Source organism: Phacochoerus africanus, chromosome 15 (assembly GCF_016906955.1).
Source record: "Phacochoerus africanus isolate WHEZ1 chromosome 15, ROS_Pafr_v1, whole genome shotgun sequence".
Lineage (NCBI taxonomy): Eukaryota > Metazoa > Chordata > Mammalia > Artiodactyla > Suidae > Phacochoerus > Phacochoerus africanus.
This window is the reverse complement of record NC_062558.1, coordinates 50,999,402-51,015,942: the sequence shown is the minus strand read 5'-3', so window position 1 is coordinate 51,015,942 and position 16,541 is coordinate 50,999,402. Positions and strand designations below refer to the sequence as shown.

Genomic DNA, 16,541 nt, shown 5'->3' with positions numbered 1-16,541 from the left:
TGAGTCCTAGCAGTGATGAGCTGGGCTTCTGGGGACTTGAGAGTTGGTGGAAGGGCCTGGGCAAGGAGGGGCACCTGCCTTCCCCCAGGGAGCAGGCTGCATGCAGACCCCTGAGGGGACGGTGGTGTCCTGCCTCAGGTACCTGGACAGCCCATCTGGGAGGGTGGAATAAGGGCCACTAAAAGGTCCAAGGCTGTGGGCACCACCAGGCTGGAAGAAGGTGGGCTGGGGAGGAGCAGGGTAGGGGCCTTCCACCATTAGGCCCCCTCTCTGAGCCATGCTGGTCCAGGAGGGAGGCAGCAGTTGAGGAAGGTGGCCGGAGAAGCTGCACCCATGTGGTCATGAATGCAAACACTTCCGTGGGACAAGTAAACAGGCCAAGCACTTCTGGGCAGTTCCGTCTGGGCATGGCCCTGATCTCAGCAGTGCCCTTCCCTATGTAGGGGCCCCTCCCACAGAACCCCCATTGGCTGCCACAACAGAAGCCAGCAGAGGTCCATGTGGCTGCACTGTCCACCCAGCTGCCTGCTTGAGAAGCACTCGCCTCAGCTGGCCGGTTCATGCACAAACCCCATCACCTCCTCCCACCAGCTGCCTCCCACCCCAAATTCCCAGCTTTTTGAAGGGGCACCACCAGGACTTCCTGATGCTGCATCTCTACCCAGCCCCATCTGTGAGCCACCTATGTCTGGCTGCTCCCACCGCCCACAGGACAGTATTGTCTCTAGCCTCATCTCAGACCCAGAGTCCTGCACCTGCCCCATCACAGCTGACCCCCACTTGCTGGCAAGTTCAGGTGTTGAGGGGCAGGCCCAAGTCCACATCCCTGGCCTGGTGTCAGGTGAACACCAGGATGAGGAGGCTGTGGTTTCATGGGCACCCACACAACTGACCAGCACGCAGGCAAACTGTGGGAGCCAGGAGCCTGGGTTAACCAGTTCTAGCCAGGATGGTTTCCAGGAGGAGGACTTTGCAGAGGGCTGAGCCATGAGGGAAGGTTGAGTGCCAGGGCCTGAGAGCCTGCCATGCCGGTGAGCCTACTGCCCAGGCCCAGGGCAGGAGCTGCTTGTGGTGGGTAAATGCTAGGCTGGACAGAGGCAGGGCCAGGTGCTACTCGGCCCCTTCTGGGCTCATGTCTACCCTACCCCATGCTCTGTGGGGCCTCACAGACCCTCCCCTCCTCCCCTGCAGACCAGGGGTCTCTTGCAAAGCTGTGACTTGGGGGAGATGGCACCAGCAAGCTCAGACACACTGGGGATGGAGGAGGTAGACATATTTGGTCCTCCTCCTCCCCAGGAACCTCTGGGGACCTCAGGAACTACTACCCTGGCCTGCAGGGTGGTGGCAGAGACAGGAAGTGCTGGGTCCCTACTCCGGGCTCGCATCCTTGCATCTCACCCTTGGAAGCAGAATGACACTCGAGAAGTGGCCATCCTGTCCCATTGGAAGGACCACCAGGGTCAACCCTGGGTTGCACTTGAAGTATAAGTGCATGAAGTCCCGTGGGATTAGGGAATAGGGTACCTGGACCCCGAGGCAGCAATCACCTGATGACCGCCTCAAACCCTACACTACAGGAGTCCAGAGTGGTGCCTGTGTGCCCTTCCTTCCTCCTCCCGAGGGGCGCACACTGCCCCTCTGCCCCCTTCCATGACCAGGCACCAGGAGCAGGCACTGGGCGAAGCAGGGCAGAGAAGAGAAGATGGAGCCTCCCAGAGAGGAGAGCCCTGGGGCTTCATCCCTGCACTCCATCTTGGGCCTGGGGGCCTGCAAGGTAGGAGGACTTGGTGGGAGAGGGTGGAAGCATGGGATCCCACCTGTAGGAATTGTAGGAATGCTGTTCCCCCTCCCCGCCTCCTTAGACAGGGAGTGGGGGGGGGGCAGGCCCAGGCCTGGGCAGGGTTCTCATGATGCAGTGTCTTCCCCGCACCCCCAGATGCCAGGCTTCCCTTGGGACTAAGATGGCCACCTGGGGCCAGAGAGAAGTTGAGGCCTCATCAGGGAAGATGCTCAAGCAGGAAGACAACCACTTGTCATCAGATTGGGGCAGGTGCTGTGGTGACACCCTTCTAGCCTGGGGGTGGACTCTCAGACTCCCACCACCACCCAGTGGCTCCGATCTGGGCTGCAGCCCTGGACAGGCTACAAAAGGAAGCGAGGCCGGGGCCAAAGGAAAACAATGCAGACCTTGTGGAAGATGATTTATTTCATTTATTGACGACATGGAATCAGAAAAGCCCAGCTCATCTTTTCATCACTAGAACTGGCCTCAGGCCAGTGCCCCATCTTTGCTCCCCTGGGCCCCTGGGAGCACAGACCCTCGGGCCCTCAGCGGCTACACAAGTGATGGGCTCTCCCGCTCCTCCCTGCCCATGGAAGGGGCAAGATGTGCCTCGGCCCCTCGCTGGATGTCAGCCCTCAGGTCCCTTGGGAGAGAGGCACCTTCTCAAACCAGAAGGGACCAGAAGCAGGGAGCAGGGAGGCCAGGATGGCCGGTGGATGCATCCTGTCCCAGCTGAAGGAGGGGAGGGCCTGGGGATTCCCTCAAAGGCTGCGGATCTCCCGTCTCAAAGACTTCCCACCTCAGGGTGATCCACAGCCAGACCTGCAGAGCTGAGAGACCACCACCCACCTGCCAGGGCAGGTACAAAAGCTGGGTAAGGCAGGGCGAGGGAGCCGCAGCCCCGGTTCCGCTGCCAACCCCCGACAGCTAGGCCCCTAGTCCTCGCTGGAGTTGTCGAACTCTTCCCAGTCAGACACACTCATCACCTCGGAGGCGAAGTCAGGGTCAGCCTGGCTGCGGTCAGGGGTCCCTCGGGGCGGCTCGAGGAGCAGGGAACGTGGCAGAGTGAGCACGCAGGCCGCCAGCCCTGAGATGGAGTTGTCCAGCTGGGGTCCCTCCTCCCAGCAGTCCTTCTCCACATCGTAGATGTGCACATAGCCCGTGCGGCTGCCCCGGTTGTGCGAGCGGCCGCCCAGCACGTAGATCCTGTTGTCCAGCACAGCGATGCCAGGCTCCCCATGCCCCGCCGGGAGTGGGCAGACCGACGACCACTGCCCGGTCGTGCAGCTGTAGCAGGCCACCTGCAAGGCAAGCCGGAGTAATGCTGGGCGCCTGCGGGCCAGCCCTGGATGCCTGTGAAGCTGAGGGCAACTCCCCGCAAGAAGGGCTCCGGCCAGGCCAAAGCCAAGCCCCGACTTCCCCACCCCAGGCATGGGGGGTGCTTCCCAGTTTGCCTGCCAGTATTTCCCCTTGGGGTGCCAGCTCACTCCCCTCCACCCCCAGGGCTGAAGACTCGGACCCAACACCCGGGCTGGAGAGTGTTGCGGATAAAGTAAGAAAATGGGTGCCGGCTAAGGATGACACCAAAATTCTCTTCAATGTTACTCCACACAGTAAACAAATACATGGCAAAACGATCAATCTTCTATAACCCAAGAAATGCAAAATGAAACGTCAGGAACAAACTAGCAGCTGGGGGAAGAAAAGGCACAAAGCCCAAGAAGGTACAGTGAAGCCGTCCTACTGTGCATTTGCCTGACCAGCCAGGACAGCACTGTGCAGTTAGCAAGTGCCATACAGACACTACCCTCGGACTCCACAGTCATGGCCTGTGGTTCTGCAGCTGCAGCAGCGGGAATGTCAACAAAGGAGCCCTTGGTGCTTCATGTGGTCAAAGGGACTCTGCAGGCGTACTAGGACCTGAACATCAAGGTTTTCCTGACTTTCAGGATGGACCCACCTCATCACACAGACCTTGAGAACAGAAGGGAAGGTCTGACGGGAGCAGAAGGGGACAAGCTGGGCTGCTGGCATGAAAGAAGTGGGGCCTAGGATGGGACGTGGAGGCTTCTAGATGCTGAGAAGGGCTTCAGCCGACAGCCGGCAAGCAATTGGGACCTGAGTTCTGCAACCACAAGACACTGAATTCTGCTGACACCAAGTGAGCAGGACACAGACTCTCCCAGGTCTCCACAAAGGGAAGACCCTGGTGGCCCCTGGCTTTTCACCAGGTGAGACCCATAGACGTGGAACTGTTGTTCTAGTTGCTCACCTGCGGTGATCTGTCACAGCAGTAACAGAAAACCAGACACTTAGAAGCCAGTGGTTCTCCACACTGGAGGCCCCATCCGGGCGCTCCCAACTTGGTGGGGCTGAGTTCTCAGTGAGTGGTTCTCAACTCTGCAGTGAACCCAAGGCTGCACCACAAAACAGTCTACTAAAAGGAAGAAGCCCCACCTGACAATTCCTTCCTCGCCAGCCACAACTGGAAGGGAAAGGAACACCACCGTGTGCGGGCAGCCCCATCACTTACCTGGTGCACGTCCCGCCTATAGCCAGCGTCGTTGTTGCTGCCCCCGACCACATACAGCTTGTCCAGGAGGGTGGCCATGCCGTGCCAGGCGCGCCGCACAGGCCCATCGGCCAGAGGGCGCCAGGTGTCGCTGCCTGGGTCATAGCAGTGGGTCTCCTTCAGGTAGTCCTCCCCGCGGCGGCCGCAGGTGATGTACATCTTTCCCTGAAGCGTGGCGCCCGCATGTGCATACACCTGCGCAGCCGAGGGGAGAGGGTGGTGGGGTCAACGGTGGGGCCCGCCCAGCATCACTCCACAGCGGCCCCTCACCTTGCAGCTCCGCCCCCAGGCAGCCATCACCCAGCAGGGCCCTTCCCCATGGGTCCTTCCCAGGACCCAAAGGTCACGCTGAGCTTCTACAAGGGAGGAAGAGAATCTGTCCCCTGCACGGGGGAACCCACAGGGCACCAAAGCACTATCCTCAGAGACCCTTGGTCACCCCAGCCCTCCACACTCCCAGCGCCACCCAATCCTCCAGCCTTCAGACCCCGCTTTTGAAATCTGCTTTTTTGCAAAACAAACAAACAATAGCACATGAAGAGCATAAAAGTGAGATGCAAACTCTAAGAAAAATCTTGAAAAAAATCTAGAGTTCCCTTGTTACTGCTGTGGCTCAGGTTCGCTCGCTGGCCCGGGGACTTCCACATGCTACAGGCAGAGCCAAAAAAAAAAAGAACAATCTTGAGTGATGGGTGTGGGGGGAATATACCCCTGCCCACAGCACCCAGGGGACACATCCTTGCTGCCCAGCCAGCCCCCTAGCCTCCTCTCTCAGGGCCCTCAAGGCCCTCCTGCTGGGTGTGTGCCCTGCGGGGAGAGGGCCCCACAGGGCATGCCTTGTGGGAGACACGGCCAGGGGCTGGTGAGGTAGACAGGGTGGGAGGAAGGGGACAGAGCTGTGGGCAGGACACCCATCAATGGTGGGGATCTGGGGAGGTGCTTTTCTCAAAGTTTCTATCCTGCGTACATGTAAGAAATTACATGGACCCTCTGGCCCCGCATCCTTCACCCTGATGCTCCTGGGTCAGAGGACCCAGGACCCAGTGGACCTCAGCATACCACAGCCTTGCAGCACCTCACTCGGCACATCACAGGATGCTGACCCTGACACTTAAGACACAGTGTTCCGTCTCCACAAGGAGCCCTCGGTTGCAGCCATACCCACTTCCCTCCCTCAGTCCCTGCAATGCCACCTCTCCCCCATGCCATCCTTTCCAGAGGGTTAGGTGAGTGGAGTCCTGGATCATAGCCTCTGTGACCTGCTCACCCGCTCAGGCATGGTGCCCGAGTTTCCTGCCTGTCACATGTGTACCTGCCAACTTGATGAGCCCCTCACCCACGGAAGGACATCCAATTGGTTTCCAGTTTCTGGCTGTTAAAATAAATCTGCTCTAATATCTGTGCTGAGTTTTTGTTTCTCTGGGGTAAATGCCCAGGATGGCACATGGTAGTTGGAAATTTACTTCTTTTTTTTTTTGTCTTTTTGTCTTTTTGCTATTTCTTGGGCCGCTCCCGCGGCATATGGAGGTTCCCAGGCTAGGGGTCGAATCGGAGCTGTAGCCACCGGCCTACGCCAGAGCCACAGCAACGCGGGATCCGAGCCGAGTCTGCAACCTACACCACACCTCACGGCAACGCCAGATCGTTAACCCACTGAGCAAGGGCAGGGACCGAACCCGCAACCTCATGGTTCCTAGTCGGATTTGTTAACCACTGCGCCACGACGGGAACTCCCGGAAATTTACTTCTAAAGGTGCTCCAAACTCTCCAGGCGTGGCCACACCACTCACACGCCACCAGCACCCTATGGGCCACCCAGGTTCTTGGTGGCCCTGCCAGCATTCAGTCCAGGCACGTTTTTTTCACTTCAGCAGTTCCCGCCATGGTTTTCTCCCAGCAGCTCTTGAACCTGCACCCCCTAGTGGCCGGTGCGCTGCTGTTGCTGTCAGTGTCTTGGACGTGTCCATCCCACAGAACCGGCTCGCCTTGAGAGTTCTCAATACATATTAGATCCTAGCCCTTTGTCAGGTACTGCTTTGTAAATATTTCTCCTACACTGCAGCTCCCTTCATCCTCTTAATGGTATTTTGCAGAACAAAAACTTGCAACTTTGAAGAAGTCCAATTATCATTCTCTCTTCAGGCTTGTGCTCCAGGGGCAGGGGCTGTGAGTGAAGTCTAAGTACTCACTGTCTCACCCTGGATGGCAAATATTTTCTTCTATATTTCCCTCAATGCCACGTAGTTTCACATTTTACAGAAGTCCATATGCTACTCTGAGTTAATTTTTGTACAAGGTGTGAGACTTGGGTTGACGTCTTTTTTTTTTTTTTTTTGCTTTTTAGGGCAGCATCCGAGGCATATGGAGGTTCCCAGGCTAGGGGTTGAATCGAAGCTACAGCTGCCAGCCTACACCACTGCCACAGCAACACCAGATCCTTAACCCACTGAGTAAGACCAAGGATCGAACCCGTGTCCTCATGGATGCTAGTTGGGTTCATTATTGCTGAGCCACAATGGGAACTCCCTTAACATCCGTTCTCTTGCCTGAGGACATCCAGTAGCTCCAGTACTGTTTGCTGAAAGGTAACCCTTCCTCCATTCACCTGCTGCTGCATCTCTGTCAGAACCAGCTGGCATGTTCGTGTGGGACTCTCCAGTTCTCTGCTCAGTGCCTTTGACCTCTGTGTCTACTCCACTGATACCACAGCCTTAATTAGCATGTCTGCAGGAGTCTAAAGCCAGGTGCATGGAGTCTCCCTGCTTTACTCCTTTCTTTGGCTATGGCCAGCATCTACTTGATGTGGGATCTCAGTTCCTAGATCAGGGATGAACCTGGGCTACTTCAGTGAAAGCGCCACCTATCAACCACCAGACAACCAGGGAACTCTGCTTTATTGTTCTTCATAGCTATCTGAGGTGTCCCAGACCCTCTGCCTTTCCATATAAATTCAATAATTTCACCTACATCTCTGAAAACTCTTACTGGGATTTTCATAGGAATTGACTTAAACACTATATATCAATTTGGGAAAAACCAGCACCCTTGAGTCTTCCAATCCATAAACATGGTTATGTTTCTCCATTTTTTTAAACGGCCGCGCTCACAGCACATGTAGGTTCTCAAGCTAGGGGTCAAATTGGAGCTGCCTGCCTATGCCACAGCCACAGCAACACAGGATCTAAGTTTCATCTGTGACCTACACCACAGCTCACAGCAGTGCCAGATCCTTAACCCACTGAGCAAGGCCAGGGATCGAACCCACAACCTCATGGATCCCAGTCGGGTTCATTAACCACTGAGCCACAAAGGGAACTCCCAGAGGTGTGTATCTATTAATCCCGAGGTCCTACTTTATCCATTCCTCCTTTACCCATTTGATAACCAGAAGTCTGTTTATGTCTGTGAGTCTGTTTGTTTTGTAAATAAGTTCATTTGTATCATTTTTCATTAGATTCCACATATAAGTGATATCATATGGTATTTGACTTACTGCACTTAGAACAGTAATCTCTAATCTCCATCCATGTTGCTGCAAAAGGCATAATTTCATTTTTTTTAAAGCTGAGTCATATTCCATTGTATATATGTACACATTTATTTTATCCATTACTCTGTGGATGGACACTTAGGTTGCTTCCCTGTCTTGGTCTTGGCTATTGTAAATAGTGCTGCAATTAACACTGAGGTGCGTGTATCTTTCTGAATTAGAGGTTTTGTCTTTTCAAGATGCATGCCCAGGAATGGGATTGCTGGATCATATGGCAACTCTGTTGTTAGTTTTTTAAGGAACCTCCATACTGTTCTCCATAATGACTGCATTGATTTATACTCCCACCAACAGTGTATGAGAGTTCCCTTTTCTCCACACCCCCTCCAGCATTTTTTTTTTTATCTTTTTGCCATTTCTTGGGCTGCTCCTGCAGCATATGGAGGTTCCCAAGATAGGGGTCTAATTAGAGCTGTAGCCACCAGCAAACGCCAGAGCCACAGCAACTCAGGACCCGAGCCACGCCTGCAACCTACACCACAGCTCACGGCCAGATCCTTAACCCACTGAGTGAGCAAGGCCAGGGATCGAACCGGTAACCTCATGATTCCTAGTCAGATTCGTTAACCACTGTGACACAACGGGAACTCCATCCAGCATTTATTTTTTAACTGCACCTGCAGCATGTGGACAATCCTAGGCCAGGGATCAAACCCACGCTATAGCAGTGACAATGCCAGATCCTTAACCCACTGCACCACCAGGGAACTCCCCTCATTCTTGGAATTTTGTCTACTTTTCCTTCTTCATCAAGCTTCCTAGAATTTGCCAATTTTGTTGATCTTCTGAAAGAACCAGCTGAACTTTTCTCTATTGTTTTTCTGCTTTTAACTTTATTGATTTCTGTTCTGGTATTATTTCTTCTGCTTACATAGAGTTTATTTTGCTCTTTTCTTTTTCTAGGTTCTTTAAATAGGAGCTTAGATTACTGACTTTTTTTGTTTGTTTGTTTGTTTTTTGCTTTTTAGGGCCATACCTGAGGCATATGGAGGTTTCCAGGCTAGGGGTTGAATTGGAGCTGTAGCTGCTCTAATTCACAGCAACGCAGGATCCGAGCTGCGTTTCTGACCTACACCACAGCTCATGGCAACGCTGGATCCTTAACCCACTGAGCAAGGCAAGGGATTGAACCTGCATCCTCATGGATGCTAGTCAGATTCGTAGGCACACCTACTTTGTTAACTACTGAGCCATGACAGGAACGCCTTGAGATTTTTTTTCACCCTTTCCTAACGTATACTTATAGTACTACAAATGTCCTTTTAGCTGGGGTGCCACAAAATCTAATGAGTTATTTTTTCATTTTCATTCTGATCAAAGTATTTTTATTATCCCCTTTGACCCAAGGGTTATAATAGAAATGAGTTGTTCAGTTTCCAACTGTTTAGAGATTTTCTTGTTAACTTTTTGCTGGTGGTTTCTAATTTTTTTTTTTTTTGGCTGAAACCTGAGCAGGCAGAAGTTCCCAGGCCAGGGACTGAACCCACACCACAGCAGCAACCCAAGTGACAATGACAGGTCCTTAACCTGCTGTGCCACAAGGGAACTCCTGCTGGTGGTTTATAGCTGGAGTCCATTTTGGTCAGAGAACACACCGTATGATTTCAACTTTCATACACTTGTTGAAGTTTGTTTCTGGCTGTTGGCCTCTTTGGATCTGAGGCTGAGACACACAAGGCAAAAAGGAAACTCAGGAGATGTATTATTGAACGGTGTTGTTCCTCAGGTCCCCAGACCCCTAGCTGGTCTGCTGTCTTCTCCCAACATTTCTGCACCTGAAGTCTGTCCAGAGTTCTAGGTTGTACTGAGCAGGAAGAACTAGGAAGAACATATCTATCCACCTCCCTGGAGGTACAAGTTCCCTGGGGAGGCTTTTAAGTGAGCAGAAAAGGGCTCCTGCAGAGGCCTCCGCCTCTCCTCTAGAAACACAGGAAGGCAATGCTTGGCCCTGGGCTTCCAGAGGAGAGCCAGAGACCAGAGAACTCTGCTGCTGCTGGGGCAGGGAGCTTTCGTTCCCTGGGGGCACATCAGTTCCTAACCAGTTCCTAATGGTGCCGCCAGGGTGGGTCCCCGAGACAGGTAGGAGTGTGGGTTCTCAGCTAGCCATGTGAGCCCACCCACCACCATCCCTGCAGACACTCTGAAGGCCTCCTGGAGCAGCTGCACATCTACTTCCCAGGCCTGTGGGCCTGCTCCTGAGCCGGCTGCAGCCAGCTGCCCGGCCAGCCCGGCCTGAACTGACTCCCAGAGCCTGCCTCCCAAGGGGATGTCCACAGCATCTCATACCTATCTGCTCCACATGGAGTCCTTCCTTTTCTTGTTCACTCCCAAACCCCCCTGTCCTCTAGGGGAATGGCCCAGCCATGCACCTTGGTGCTCGCATTGGTAGCATCTCTCATTCCTAACATCTGGCCCATAGGCATGTCTGATCCGTGTACCTCCAAACCACATCCTCCTTCCCCACAGCACAGCCACCACTGCCTCTGCCTGGACCACCCCCAGACATGCCCCTTCCTCCTCTCCAAGAAAAGGTGAAGGCCCGTCCAGCCCAGAAGGTCCTTCCTGCCTCTCCCAGCAGCCGCCCATCTCCAGTGGACCAAGTCTCACCAGCAGCTCCTCAGACAGACTCTCCCCGACCAGCCCATTGAGGTCTGACCTGCCAGAGCCCCTCCCCAAGCAGCGCTCAGCTTGGCCTTCAAATCCCTCCACCAGCGCTCACCTCACTCATCTGTTTAGGGGTTAACAATGGCCTCTCCTGTGAGGCTGCAAATCCCAGGGGGAACGCTGGTCACTTTCTATCACCACTGGATCCCCAGGACTTGATATGCAGTAGGTGCTTACTAAATAGCTACTAAAGGAACAAATGGATGAAAAAAGGAAGAAGGGAACTGGGACACAAGGGAGAAGCTGGCTGAAGGCCAAGGCTGCCCCTCTGTGGCCACACTGAGAAGTGCAGCCTCCCCACTGCCCAGACAGGGAGCCCCTGGAGCCCCTCTCCCACATGACCACTCCCTCCAGGACAGAGCTCCAGGTCCTCCAAGTCCATCAGGTCTCAAGGACCCCTGGGATTTCTCAAAAAAAAAAAAATTGACCCCCTTCCCCTGAACAGGGAGAAAGTACCCTCAGAGGGCCTTCCTCCCCATAGGCAGGCCGCTCTCCCTTCCTGGGAGGAGCCACCATGGGGCTCCCTGGCCTCTCTGGGGTGCTGGTGGGCTGTGGAGAGGAGCTGGACCCGTCAGGAATAGCCCTCAGATCTGAGGCCATGGGCCTGGGGATGGGTGAAAGATGGAGGGTTCGGGGGGTGGGAGGACGATCAGGGGGTCAGGAGTTCCTGCCAAGGCCCAGGGCCAGTGTGGCAGAGCAGGTGCTGTAAGAGACAACGCCAGCCCTTATACGCACAAAGCCTACGCATAAAGGCTGGGACCCAGGATGCATGCAGGGGACTGGCAAGGCCCCCTCTTGGCCTGGGGTCTTGTGTAGGGTTTGGGTCCAGGGTCCCAGCCGAGTGCACAGGGTGAAAGCATTGTCTTTGCACAATAAACATAGTTTTCCTCCTCAAGCTGGAACAAACCAAGCTACAGTGTAGGATACACATGATTGAAAAAAAAAAAATACAACTTTTAAAGTGTTTCTAGCTCTGGGCCTGTAGGGTAGGTCTGATGCCACAGGGCCCCGCCTCTCAGCATCCCTCCAGTTTAACATCAGTGGATGTGCCCCAGCAGAGCTGAGGGATAGACAGGGGAAATCTTCTGTCTACATTTGGCTGCAGAGTTAAAGGAGCTGACTGGAGCCAAGGTACAAGACCACTGTGAGGGCGGAATTCTGGGGAAGAGGTCTCTCCTCGGTGGCTAGCTCAACCTCAGGGGTTCCACACCCTAACCTAAAAGCAGAGTCTGTAGGGTTGTGGACCCTGATACCTGGGCTGGGTTTGCTGGCCAGGCCTCCCGCTCACTCTGCATAGCCTGGGAAGGAACGGGAAGGAGAACCCTCTTGGGCTTCCTTACCTCCCTCTTGAGTGGGGCCACATAGGCCCAGGAGTTGGTGGCGGGGTCGTAGCGCTCCACAGCACTCAGGTCATTATGGTAGTCGCGGCCAGCCACCGCGTAGATGTACTTCCCCACGACACACACGCAGAGGTCAGCGTGCTCCTGCTGCAGGGACTGGATCTGGAACCAGCGGTTGTGCCTCGGGTCGTACCTTGTGGGGACACAGGACAGGCGTCACTGACCACTTGAGTCGGCCAGCAGACCCATTAGCTGCCCCAACAGCAGCACACACCCCCAACAGCCACGCCACCCACCATGGCGATGACGAGTGCAAGTGTGTCCCCAGCATACAGCCTGGAGGGTGGGGCCAGGAGTCTCCTGGATTTCTGCCAAGAGCCAGGCTCTTCCAGTGTTAGATTGCGGGTGGCCTCTATACCGCACATGTGTGCCCCAAGCTGCCCAACAGCTGTTCCTACAGCCACCTCCACCCCCACCTGTCCCACCTCAAGGTCCCCAGAGCCCCACTCTCAATCATGAGGCCCCCAACTGTGGCCTCAACTGGATGGGCGCAAGAGCCTCCAGCCCTCCAGCCAGCACTCCTTCAGGCTGGCCCACCAGGCTCCCATCTCAGCCCCCTTTGTCAAGTTCTGTGCATCCCCTGTGTGCAGCATTTGGCTTCCCCAGCTGGAGGAGTGGACACTACCTCACTGGCTGTGGGCACCTCAAATGAGGGGCCCTGGGGACTCCAGAAAAGTGGCCAGAGCAGCGCTGCTGGGCTGAGGGCCGCCTAGAGAGTAGGATGAGGGGTGGGGGGAGCCCCTGCTGCTGAGCCTAGCGCTGCCGCTGAAGGTTGCTCTCCTGACATCAGGCCACCTCCATGCCCCTTTCAAGGGGACACAGCTGCCCCCAAGTCACAGCCCCGCCTTCTCCTTTCCCCATCAACTTTCATAAAAAAGTCCAACCCCCAGGCAGCAGCTCCCTTCCACGCCCCTGTAGGAGCTGCCCCAGCCTCACTCTCCTGCTTCCAAGGGCTTCACCTTCTCAGCCCAGTTGTGTCCAGTGCCCCATGACTGCCCTGTGCTCTCTCCTCACGCTGTCGATGGCTCTCACCCCCTCCAGCTAGCTGCCCACCTGTCTTACGTGGAACCCTGCACTTCCTCTATCTGACCCCGTGCTCACCAGCTGAGCCAAATCCTCATGCCTGAGCCCTGTGGCTGTGGCCCTTCAAAGCCCAGGCCCAGCCCCCGCCCCAGGCTGCCCCTTCCCCTTCCCTGTCCCCAAGGCAGGAGCACTGAGTGAGTGGACACAGAAGACCACAGAGCCTTGAGCCAGGACCTGTGAGCCTGAGCCCCAAGCCCTCTTCCCCGACTGTGCAGGCCCTTCCCTGAGCTTGCACCCAGGTACCAGCCCCTGGGTGCCTGCCATGGGAACCCCCTTGCACAATGGCCCCCGCACAGTTACAGCCTTTTTCTGGTGTTTTATTTTTCTGCAGTAAGATCTTCCAAAGAGGACTGTTCCCTGCCCTATGCCAGACACTCCTTATTTCAGCCTTTGCCCCAAATGCAAGGTAGACACACAGCAGCCGCTTCTTCCCACTGCAGCCCCCCTGCCAGCAGGAGCCCAGGAAAACAGGCCCACAGGACAGAAAGGACGTGTGTGGGCCACACAGACCCGAGCCTGAGTGCTGCAGGAGGGACGAAGCACATGATAAAGTCTTTAGAGGACTGATGCTCCTGTCTATTCCCAGACCTCCATGGAGCTCCTGGCTCAGAGTGGATTATGCCATCTGCTCAAGGACTTGAAGGAGGAGTAAGGTCACTGGCAGTGAAATCCTTCCTTCACTCTACAAACACTACTGGCCCCCACTGTGGACGAGCACAGTGGAGACCTGAGGCAAGAGCCCCCTGTTCAAGTAGGCTGGGAAACAGGCTAAAAGGAGCAGAGTAGCAAGTGCTCTGCTTAAGGGCAGGTGCTGTGGAGGGACAAGATGGGGACAGAGTGGAGCCAAGGAGGCCGAGAAGGCAGAGGTCCAGCTGGGCCACGTCTCTTCTGGCCCACTGCCACCAATGAGAGACCCTCCGGACATTCCTCTGGCCTCTGGCCTCACAGCTCCCTGGGCTGAGCTCACATGGATTTGTAGTTTGAGATTTAGGGCTGGAGTTCCCATCGTGGCTCAGTGGTTAACGAATCTGACTAGGAACCATGAAGTTGCGGGTTCGGTCCCTGGCCTCGCTCAGTGGGTTAAGGATCCAGCGTTGCTCTGAGCTGTGGTGTAGGTTGCAGATGCGGCTGGGATCCCGTGTTGCTGTGGCTCTGGTGTAGGCCGGCAGCTACATCTCTGATTGGACCCTAGTCTGGGAACCTCCATATGCCGAGGGTACGGTCCTAGAAAAGGCAAAAAGACAAAAACAAGAGAGAGAGATTTAGAGCAAAACAAACACATAAGCACAAACACAAGATGCCACACACCAATAATTCTGACATAACCACAGTTCTGCTCATTCCTTATCTCCCCACTGTGCTCTGCATCTCACATTTTCCTCCTTGTTGGTTTAAATGTCCACTTCGTCAGAATAAGGCCTCAAGTAATTTCTTCTAATAAAGATAATCTTAATTACTGCATATAAAGATTTAAAACCTTTAGTCACTTTCACGTAGACACTGGACCAGCCTATTGCAGACTCGGAAGAAAAATCTAGAATTGGCACAAGAATGTTTGAGGTCCTTAGGAACTTGGTTATCACTCCTGAGAGTTTCCATGACTTTGGCCTTCCCATGAGTAGTGATGTAGTCCATTATAGTTAAAAACATTTTCTGAAATATACTCTAAAACATTCACAGTTGGAGTTCTTACTGTGGCACAGAGGGATCGTCAGTGTCTCTGCAGCGTCAGGACACAGGTTTGATCCTGGCCCAGTACAGTGGGTTAAGGATCTAGTGTTGGTCTCAACTGTGGCTCAGATCTGATCCCTGGCCCAGGAACACCATGTGTCAAATATGTGGGGTGGCCAAAAAATAACTTAAAAAAAATTGTAGTCATGAAAATGCCTCAGGACAGAAAGAAGTTCTCATCCTAAGCAGGGTTGGGACACATGGCATCAGGGCTGTGCAGTGTCCAGCAGCCCATAGAGCTGCTGCTGGGGAAACGTGGCAAAGCCACATGGACCACACAGATTTGATCAAGGGAAGGAAAGAGAAACGTGGGAGCTCAGGGCAGGAACAACATGTTCCAAGAGAGCTTTGACAATGCTTTAAGACACAATCTAGCAAGTACTGAACTTCTCAAAATGCAAATGCTGATTTACTGCAAAATCTCATCATCTTATACCTGACAGCCTATAGATTCTGAGGGTGGTGAACAATGAGAAGGCAAAGGGCAGAGAACCAAACTCTTAACTCAAACTAAGATCCACCAGGCAGTGTTAAGGGTCCGCCAGGAAGTTAATGGAACTCGCTCTGCAGAGATGAGACTTGGGGACTCCCCACCACCTCACCAGCCGCTCTGCACCCCCCACCCAGCAGGTCCCACCAACCCCACCTGCCACAGTGACCCCACCTCTGCCTGGAGTTTGAGGCTATGGCTTTCAATCACAGAGGACGACACCAGCACTTCCCAGGGTTCGGCTTGGTTCTTGCAGCACACGTTCACCACAGGGAAACACATCAGTCTTAAGGGAGACGGGCATCAACGGCACATGACAGGACAGGCTCTGGAGGCCTGGCCAGAGGGAGGCCTGAACCTGGGGCTGCCACACCCACTGGACAGCACCAGGTCTGGGAGAAAGTGAAGGTGCGGCTCCCCCAGCTACCCCGCCCACCCTCGTCTACCTGGGCCAGTCCTCCCCTTTGACCTCAAGTACTGCAAAGCTCTGGGTCTCACCAGTTGGATAAGGTGACCACTTCCTGGGGCTGGGAGAGCAGAGGAAGCCTGTGGTCCCCAAGCTACCATTGGAGGGGCAGGGCCAGGCCAGACCTGCCCCCCAAGACAGAGCAGGAAATGATCGTGGCTGGCACCTGCACAGCTGCCGGAAGCCTGTGGCAATTTCTCCCTCTGCAGTGCCATCTTCCACCTTGTGGGGCAGGAAGTTCCCACGGGCCCCAGATCCTAAGACACCAGATCACAGAAAGGTGGAGGGATGTGGGGACCTAGTGGTAGTTGAGGTTGTTGGGACTTGCACTGCTTCTCCTGCTCAGGTCACACAAGTGGGCTTGTGAGATCACTGCCTCCATGAGGACTGACTGAAACCACCGCCTCCTCTGAAGACGTCACGCCCAGCATGTGGCTGACGACAGGACCAGGGGCAGAGGGGGATCTGGCCTGAGGTTCGGCGCCTGTGCGCCTTTCTTGCCCCGGGCTGGATGCCATCCTGCATCAGGAACCTATGGTCAGGATAGCAGAACAGAGCAGACAGGCAGGGGAAGGCAGGGATGAGAGGCGTGAGGCAGAGGGAGGGCAAGGCGGCCAGGCCCATCCCTCCCAGGCCAACGGCCCTTCCCGCTGAGGCCCCCATCAGCCCGGTGCAGTCACAAGCCAGCTTCTCACCGACAAGATGGAGGGGCGGGTGTGTGTGTGCTGCGGGCGAGTGGGCTCCTGAGGAGGAAGACAAGAGCACAAGGCAGCATCACAGGCCCCTCTCCAACTCACTGCCA

At 55.0% G+C, this 16,541-nt stretch overlaps 1 protein-coding gene across 3 annotated transcripts in view; it reads right to left on the bottom strand.

Annotated features, from left to right (window-relative positions):
• Window positions 1-2,191: 2,191 nt before the first annotated feature.
• Window positions 2,192-16,541, bottom strand: part of KLHL22 (kelch like family member 22) — a 36,248-nt gene continuing 21,898 nt past the window's right edge. For 2 of the 3 annotated variants that reach the window (XM_047760741.1, XM_047760739.1), the window contains exons 5-8: window positions 16,435-16,482; window positions 11,910-12,102; window positions 4,317-4,550; window positions 2,192-3,084 (exon numbers count right to left, since the gene is read on the bottom strand). In XM_047760741.1, the coding sequence (XP_047616697.1) occupies window positions 2,719-3,084; window positions 4,317-4,550; window positions 11,910-12,102; window positions 16,435-16,482 (841 nt within the window). In that variant the 3' untranslated portion in view covers window positions 2,192-2,718. The remainder of the gene's footprint in view (window positions 3,085-4,316; window positions 4,551-11,909; window positions 12,103-16,434; window positions 16,483-16,541) is intronic. The other variant, XM_047760740.1, reaches the window with a different exon arrangement.